The sequence below is a fragment of the Anguilla anguilla genome, chromosome 5 (genome assembly GCF_013347855.1).
Source record: "Anguilla anguilla isolate fAngAng1 chromosome 5, fAngAng1.pri, whole genome shotgun sequence".
Lineage (NCBI taxonomy): Eukaryota > Metazoa > Chordata > Actinopteri > Anguilliformes > Anguillidae > Anguilla > Anguilla anguilla.
Window position 1 is genome coordinate 53,926,982 of NC_049205.1, and position 9,323 is coordinate 53,936,304.

At 37.5% G+C, this 9,323-nt stretch overlaps 1 protein-coding gene across 2 annotated transcripts; it reads right to left on the reverse strand.

The window, feature by feature from the left end:
• Positions 1–205: 205 nt before the first annotated feature.
• Positions 206–3,731, reverse strand: LOC118228106 (galanin peptides-like). 2 transcript variants are annotated; one of them, XM_035419395.1, is made up of 6 exons: positions 3,524–3,731; positions 3,213–3,293; positions 2,630–2,684; positions 1,177–1,257; positions 743–829; positions 206–499 (listed from the first exon to the last, which is right to left on the reverse strand). In XM_035419395.1, the coding sequence occupies exons 2-6, from the start codon at positions 3,291–3,293 to the stop codon at positions 444–446; spliced, it is 360 nt and encodes a 119-aa protein (XP_035275286.1). In that variant the 5' UTR covers positions 3,524–3,731; the 3' UTR covers positions 206–443. The 2 variants fall into 2 exon arrangements, with proteins under 2 accessions (XP_035275286.1, XP_035275287.1); XM_035419396.1 differs by having other exon boundaries at positions 743–814; positions 3,524–3,721.
• Between the last annotated feature and the right edge of the window lie 5,592 nt (positions 3,732–9,323).

The following is a 9,323-nucleotide window of genomic DNA, read 5'->3' on the forward strand; positions in this document are numbered from 1 at the left end:
TCACTGGCCACCCTACACTGTATACAGAACATCTACGGAACTTGGAAGATTTTGTGCATTGTGCATTTTTTCTCAGTATGTAAAGCCTGATATTGGGAACTGATTTGCATTTCCATCAAAAATGCTTATATTCACACATTCTAATACAACCATTAAAGCAGAATCTCTTTTTTTTTTCTTTTTTTTTTAAATGACAGAAAACGAATGGGAGCCAATTAACATTTTATTCATAAAATGTTTTTACAAACCAACCAACCAAAAACAAACCAAACAGCAGCATTGCCGTAAAGGCAGGCAGACATACATGTACAGGTCGAAATGATGCGAGCAACAGCTGATGTGACGCAATAATTCAGAAAAGAGGCCAAATTCCAGAGCTGAAGGTGAGAGGATTTCAGGGTCCTGCAGCCAGAGTCCTACGGTATCAACCAGGCCAAAGAGAGCTAAGGCATCTCGTCTGATGTGATTGAGGAAGGCTGACTGTCAAGAGCCCCCATTTCTGAAAGACAGCCAAGAAGATTCTTTTTTTAAAAAAACAAGACATTGTTTTTAATGATATTTCTATGATATTTTTTAATGAGCCAATTGAATTCAATTTCTCTAACCCTGTTTATCTTCACAGAAATGATTCATAGTCAGCAATGTGATGGGAATCTGCATGTAGAGTATATACATTCTACTCAGAGGAACCTGTAAAACTGAATAGACAAGTATTTTACAGATCCGGGTACGGTAGTGTTACCTTTCATTTTCAGGTATGATAGGAAGTCAATGATGGTGTGAATGACATTCTCATCTGTCATTCTTGAAGCACCTGGGGAAAAATAACCTGCGGATGTAAGGTTTTCAGTACATCTGTGTTTCTGCTGCGTCAGGAACAGCATAGAAATCATGTAAAATCTGTCACCAGGTACTACAGTAACCCTGAACCCCCTTTGCACCATTGCCCACATAGTTTCAGTTTCTCTTAGAGGTCTCAAAGGGCTTTAGGGTTAGCAAGGTTGTCTTAAAGAGCTGGACAGCACGGTGTCACAGTTTGGCATTAAAATCCCGGTTCCTTTGAGTATAGGGTTAATAGCACTGTCCTGCAGGGTTTGGGGTCGACAACATGTTCTGACAGAGTTTAGGGTTAACAGGAAAAGGCTCAGGGTAAGTAGTACAATCTCAGCCTCTCACCTGATTTGAAGTCATCCTCCAGCAGCAGGTCCCTCTTCCCTGCCAGCCCATGCTTATCACTTCTGTGACTGTCGATGGCATCTGTGCAGGAAACAAAGATAGCCGGGAGCCCCATGACCTCAGCCACCATAACAAGACCAACTGCATCCATTCCCTCTCCTAAGGGAATGTTTAGCACTATTAATGTAATATACAATAAAATGTTTCCAAAAGACCAGGTGGCTCCATCTCATTTGCTAAAGCTCCTCTCTCCCCTCTTAATCTAATGGAAGGCACATGTTGCACGCTAGCATTTAGGATTGCGAATTGGCATATTACAGATGTTTGCTGTATGTGAAATATGAATACCTCACTCTTTCCTCTGTTTATGCTGTTATTATTTTGATTGAAGTCTGTTTTACATTTTTCTCATAGTTTTGGCCATGCATAATTTTTTAAAAATCACATTACATTTGCCAATCAAGGTATTCTCAGCTTTCATGGCTGTACAATAACTTAATTCTTAAACTGAGATGAAAGTAATACATTCAGATTTTAATACTGGAACGGCATACCACAATCAGAAACAAGCACACATAAACATATGAATCAAGTCATAAATGTTCACACACAGGCTTATACTATTCACCTGATATACATGCTTTTCTTTGGTTATGTATTGTCAAGAGACAGAGATGAGCTCAATAATATATTAGGAAAACGTGAGCCTTTCCTTCCTGGAGAATTATCCAGTAGACACCCTGTAATAGACCTGATACTAAGAGCTCAAACAGAAGGCTGCAGCAGTATGAATGATGTCCCCTGTGGCTCGGAGTCTGATATTAAAATGCTTTCTCTGAGCCGCCGTGGAAGTCCTCCACAGACTAATACTCCAGCACAGTGGGGGATACGTGTTATATGAGGATTAAAAAGGATGAACTGCTGTAAATCCTGGTACACAAATACAACAGAGACATGATATTACCCTGAGGGGCTCGGACAGATGTAAATCTCTACTCTTCCTACAGATCTAACAAAAGAGGTACGGCGATTTTACAAAAGAAAACAACAACAAAAAACCCTTTCACGTGGCCAGCCTCATTTAACTTCACATGCTCAACCTGAGAACGGCCAGTTGTTGGGATTTCAGTCAGGCATTTCTGTTTGAGATCAATCCTTAAGTATCTTCCATAAACGCTGTACATTCTTTCATATTCTAACAGAGAGGATCTCAAACTCGGTACTGGGGTGCCATGTGTAGGTTGGTTTACATTCCAGACACAGTTGCAACCCCTGAAATGTAATGAGCTCTTAATTTCTTAAATATTAGTAATTGGATCCATGTCCCATGTTCAGTTCGCAAAACTTGAAACGAGTCAGATGCACTAACATGTCCTCGTAATGGGCAGCATAGCAAATGATTCCTTAAAAAATATTTTCTAATATATTTTCATATTTTTTAAATTGTACTCACGAGGCCCCAGGAGATATCCAGCACTGTTCAGAGTCCAGCCTCGTTTGTCTTTGGCCTGTGTGCACAGTGATGGGCTATTACACATCAGCATTTCAGTCAGACATCAAAATATACAGATAGGCCTACTCTTATGCTACATGTAGTATGACTGTGTCCGTGCTCAGCATCTGCAATAATACTATGAGTATTAGTGATATAAATAGTTCAGTTCAGTTTTTTTATTGTGTAGCAGATACAGTGCAGTCCATTAGTATTTGGACGACACAATTTTTGTTATTTTTGCTCTGTATTCAAGCGCATTGTATCTGAAATGAACATGAGGTTAGAGTGCAGACCGACAGCTTTAAGCAGGTATTCACATCCATATTGGGTGACCCATGTAAGAACCATGTAAATACACCCCACATTAATTTCAACTATTCGCAATGTACTCAAATGCATTTCAAAAGAGAACCCCTGCTCACAAGAACACTAGTGTTCAAAAGTTGTTTATAATCATCTGATATTTATCCAGTCTTTTTGTAATGTTTAGGCTGCATCAAATATGTGTACCATGAATATACAAATAAATAAATGGACGTACCCCAGTCACTAATCCAACAGTCTCAGACAGTGCTGCGGAAAAGATAATAGAAACACAAACAACACCAAGACACTTCTGCATCTGCGAGAAGGGATAAAAACAAGCAAGGGGTTAGATTATGAGACATTCATAACAATGAAATCTTAAATTCAGCATTATCATGAATTACAGTGTCCTTTTCATTCGTGACCGTGCATCTTAAATAATGTGAAAATTGATTTAATGTAAATACACAGGTTGCCTAAAAATGACACAGCAATAGATTAATTTTCTCTATACAAGACAAGTTTCTCTATACAATTGCCACTTACTGCGAGTATTTTAGTTGCTTCTTCAAGGATAGACGTTTCGGATTAACAACAAATAACTTCACCGAAGTTATAGCCTATTTCGTCCAAAAATAAATAAACCTCCACACATTTACAGCCCAACAAGAAATGTGGGTATTTTCCTCCAAGAAATGTTCCGTCCTTTCCCGTGGTCTAGGCCTGCAATAGAACGAGAAAGGATTTGCACTGCCTTTTATTTGATAACCAGAATCTATAAGAAAAAATAAAAAAATAAAAAACTCGCTGGCCCTTGACGTGTTTACACCAGACCTCCTATCAGTGTCAGAGCCTTGGTGAGCGAAATAGATGGCAGCTTTGTAATCATGGTCATTAGGTAGTCTTTTGAAATATGCCTTTTACTAAAAGTTCGATTATTACATCGGATTATGATATTGTCTGGTTTACATTAAGGAAGAATGACGACGTTACTCTGACATCACCCTCGCGTTAACAAAAGATAAAATTACTCCTCAACCGGAAGAAAACATCGAGATTTTAAAAAATTAATTTCACCTGTAGACTACATGCATTTTTATCCTTGACTGGAAATGCAGAACAAAGTTAGTGACCTTATTACAACCTCGTGATAAACGTAGGTACAAATATGTACATGTTCTAAAGGTCACATAATTAAACAAATCGTTACACTGATATGGATACGGATAAGTTTAGAAAAATAGCCTTTTAAATGAAAGAAAATTACAATAATTGCAAAATATATTATTCAGGTGAGTGTATGTCTTGGGGAAATTTTCAATAAGACTAATTATATTAGGCCATCTTTGCTAAACAAAATGAAAGTGCTTGTGCCGGTCTATTAACCGTAGGAGGTTTATAATCTCATGCATTTGCAAGCAGCTAAATGGTCATGCTAAACTATAATTGGATTGTATTTGGAGAAACGGGTTGCATCCCACCCAGTAGTAGGCTATTATACAACCATCTGTTCCCTAAGCATGAAGCTTGAATGAAAAGGTCTGAAATGTGTCTTAATCCAAAGAGGACAAATCAAGTAGCATTTTCTCCTCATTGAAAGCCATTATTTGGTTGCAAAGATAAAGAAATTCTGAATACATTTTTAGATGTATAAGGATTTATTTTCAATATATCAGTGCAATCCACAAGATTGTTTGTCAGCTGCGATTTCAAACCCAGCAAAATAGCCACTTTCAAGAGTAAGCAGTGCATATAGCTCGTTAGATGATTAAATTATTACCAGCAAGGACAGCAAATATTTGGAAATTATGGTTTTGTTTTCAAAGCTGAGTATCTTGTAATATGAGTATGTGCATAGTTTAAAATCAGGCAAGATATTTCAGAGCTATACGAAAATGAAATATGGTGGGCATTATGGCTTATAAGGGCAAATGTCTTCAGTAGTCAGAGACATGCATGTTGATATGAAGTTCTTTGAGGGAAATTCTTCTTTTGAGGAGAGAGATGTAGTCACACTAATTTAAAAAAAAAAAAATTAACATTAGAAGTTCAACTGACTATTATAACGCCACCATGTGGTCAATGTACATCAAATTGGGTTAATAAATGTTCGGATATTCTGTCTGAGCCAAGTTGCATAGGACTCAGGGGACAGAGGAAAATAGGTAATAGTATTTGGAAAATAACAGCCAATCTAAGATGGCAGTGGCATATAAGGTACAGACATATGTTCCAGATGACTAATCACTACTGCAAGTTTAAATCTCTAAAAAACAACAGTGATTTAAAAATATTGTGCTCTATACAGTTTACAGTTATGCTTGGGATGAGAGTGCTCATATAGCTACCAAATTACATCAGTTTGCTTCAAAACATGTGGGAGATATTAGCACCAGACTATGAAGCTTGGCACTCCGTGGCAATATGTATGTATGCCCTGCCTATGTGCCAAGTTTCATAGTCTCAAGTGTTGGGCTCTTGATTTAAGTGCTAATATAGCTACCAAATTTCATCAATTTCTTTTGTGATAAGCCATGCCCACATACATTTTTACTGGCTTACTGTGGCCAGGTTTTTGGAGTATCAACTTTCTTTATACTTACCTTTTTACAGGACTGTCTAATTAATAAAACAGTGGAAATTTCATGTTGATATGTCAAACGGAGATAATGGCTCTCACTGTGGTTTGGCAGAGTTGCAGAGCCTTACAAATAGCATTTTAACCCTTTCCAGACTGATATAACTTTTTTTCCAATCTCTTCTGGAATTTCCTTTGTTTGTGGCATAATGTGCTTGTGGAAAATTTGTGATGGCTACTTCACTCAGATGGTAAGGTTCAAAATTAGTGAGGTTTAGATTCAACTAACCTGGTTGCAATCAAGCCTAGCTGTGTTCAATCAACTGAATCTAATTATCAATTAAATTTGGTTTATTTGTTCATTTAGTAACTAACGGGACAATTTTTTATATTTAAATTAAATAAATGAAATAATATTTTTTCATATTTTATATTTTTTATATTATATTTTTTGTCTTTACTCTGGCTCCCTTTGTCTAATACATTTTTTGTAACAATCTGAAGCCACTCAGTATGGCAAATATTTAATAATAGAGGAAATTAGGAAGGGGCAAGTACTTTTTCATGGCAGTGTAGTTACTTAATAGAATTGTATTTAACTATTTGCCATTGAAATCATCTTTTTATTATTTACAACTGACATCCTTGATCAAATGTTTAATTCTTGTTAGAAATCAGGAGTGCCATATTGTTGATTGAGTAGGTCGTTTTGCTCATTATTATTTATTTAAAATGTCATTTTTTATTAAGCAGGGTTTTGATCTTCCTATGGGATAAAAACAATCAATGATTGCATTATACTGGAAAATTGATACTGGAAAAATATCACTGAGCAAGTTTCTATTTTGGAATCCCTTCACTGATATCCCATTCATGATTTGATAAACAAATCCAATCCAAGGAAATTTAGTGAAGAATTGCCCAAAGATGAGCTTGAATCAGAGCAAGTCATCAGGACCATGCTATAAAACTGTTGAAAAGCCAGAAAGGTGACTGATTTTAATGTGTGACTGTTAGAGGTGCATGGTACAGAATCTTAATATTGGAGTCTCACTTTTTGGAGACTTTTCACTTTGGATCTCTGGGTTTAAGGCTATTTTTTCAAAGCCATTGTCCCAAAATTCAGCTTTTTGTCCACTATGTATTGGCTGCATCTGCTGTTACTGTGAGTCAACACTAGCAGCAGTGTAATATGGCACTCTGTGCACTTTACACAGTTTTACGTTTGCATTCTTCCAAAATAACCCCCATAAAAGACTTTAGTCAGCTCAGGTAACTTTATTGAAACATCCCATGGCCTCATTTTAAATACACAAGAGGTGCATTGTACCCAGGTTTTCTTCTTCTCATTTTTATACATTCACCTCACAGGCATGCATCAGTCTTGATTTTTTTTTTTTTTCACTTTAAAACATAATTTCCCGTGAAAGTTTTCCCATGATGAACACAGTAAGAATTACAGTAAGAATTTCAGAGTGTGTTCAGAACTGGCTACAGGATAGAACACAAAGAGTAGTAGCAGGAGGGATCTTATCTGAGCAGGTTACTGTGGGGTGTGGAGTCACACAAGGATCAGTGCTGGGACCACTGCTCTTCCTCATTTACACAAACAAACTTGACAGGAACATTGAAAGTACATTTGTTGAATTTGCAGGTGATGCAATACGGGGAGGTTTAGCTAACAGTTTGGAATCTACTGAAGTAATCAAAGAAGATTTGTACAGACTCCAGAAGTGGGTGGAAGCATGGCAAATGAAATTCAATATGGCTAAATGTGAAGTTCTATGTACATGTAGGAAATAAAGACATAAGGTTTGACTACTTTATCAGAGGAATAAAACTGGAATGTATTCAATTTGAGAAAGACTTGGCCTTTTGACTGTGCTGTAACAGTCAAAAGGCCAACAGGATTTTGGGATATATAAGCAAAGATATTCAGTATAAATCCAAGGAAGTTATACTTATATTTATACAATACCTTAGTCAGACCACAATTGGAGTATTGTTTGCAGTTCTGGGAACCGTACTACAAGAAAGATATAGGTATAGGTATGAAGAATGGCAACTAAATTGGTTCCTGGTATGAGAGATAAAGGTTATTACAAGGAAAGACTTAAGATGCTTAATCTCTTCAAGCTTAGTAAAAGGAGACTTAAGGGGTGATTTGATTGAGGCTTTTAAATTCATAAAAGGGATTAAAGTGAACCACAAGAGATTCTTCCTGCTTAGTTCTGTTAGTAGACCGAAAAGGCATAAATGGAAATTAGCAAAAGGTACATTCCGCAGACATTAGGAAATATTTCTGCTCAAAATGAGAGTAGTCACTGTGTGAAATAGCTTGTCAGTTCATATAGTAGAGCCCGAAACTCAGGGAGTTTTCAGGTAAACAGTAAGCACTAGATAACTTTTTGTGGTAGGAAAATGATGAGCATTGTTGGGCAGAATGGCCTGTACTCCTCATTATGGTATGGTATGGTATGGTATGTTATGTTATGTTATGTTACGTTATGACGGAAAAATCCTCATTTCATTTGTGTAAGATACTTTCTCTCAGAAACTTTCCCTGCTGAAAATGAACCTGCTGCTTCGGCATTGAAGAACACATCCAAAATCCAAAGGAGGGAGTAAGAAAGCTGGCTGCAGGGGGTCTAACTGTACAAGATGTCCAAGACTCATAAAAGCTTGAGATGTGAGGAGGCTGAGTCGTGTATTACTGAATAAAAGCTTATTACTGGCAGCAAGGACATTTCACTGCCTAGGTCATGTTACCTCAAGCACATGGAGTTGGGCATCTCCTGCATTACAGTACATTGTTCGATGTTGGACAGAACAAGAGAGTAAAGGGGGCTGCAATTTAGTGCTTTCAGACCTGTCTTCCTGGCTGCACTAAATACCAATCATTAGGCCTTCAAATATGGGGCTAAAGAATGAAAAAGAAAAACACTGAACAGGGTGGAAATTCTGGTCCATTATCAGCCGCAAAAGCCAGAAAAGAGATGGAGGTCACACTGTAAATGGGCTCCTAGGGAACACATGTGAACAGTAGGCTGTGCAGTAATATCATCTCATGAACCTATTTTCCTTGATTCCCAGCAGGCACTGCTGTGTTCTCTTCCCTTAGCCACATTGTTTTGGAAACTACAGTACATCACACACTAAGCATTTTAAAATGCAACCTTATAGAATGTTACACTGGCAACAGTTTTTGCTTATGATGTGGGGACATTCAAAACATTGGTCTTCAACAGCAGAATGACAATACACTACCCACGTCAGATAATCTTGGTTATAATAGAAGTTCATGCAAATCCTCTTCTTCAACCACAGAGCAGGCAACGAAGGATATAACGCCATGCCACGCACTATTGGATAACTGGGATTCCATTTTTAATTCCATTGTTGCCGAGATACCATCTAGAGATGCCATTTTTGTGAAAAGCACACAACACTCTAGCTGAGCTGAACAGCTAGAGGGGCATTATCCACATGCTACCATCCATCCAGAGGTCAGATGACACAGATGACGGAACTGTACAGTGAGATTTACTGAAACCAATATCCAGTCATGCATTACGGAAGCTAAAACCGGTGGCAATCAACTGACCTCAATATAGGCCATAAAATCCATTATGTAGCAGGTGCTGGATCTATATTTATATTTATTCAACATGAACTGTAGCGTTACAGAAGGTGTTATTGGTGGCCATCACCTGACATCAATACAGGTTATAAAATACATTATGTAGCTGGTGCTGGAACTACTTTCAC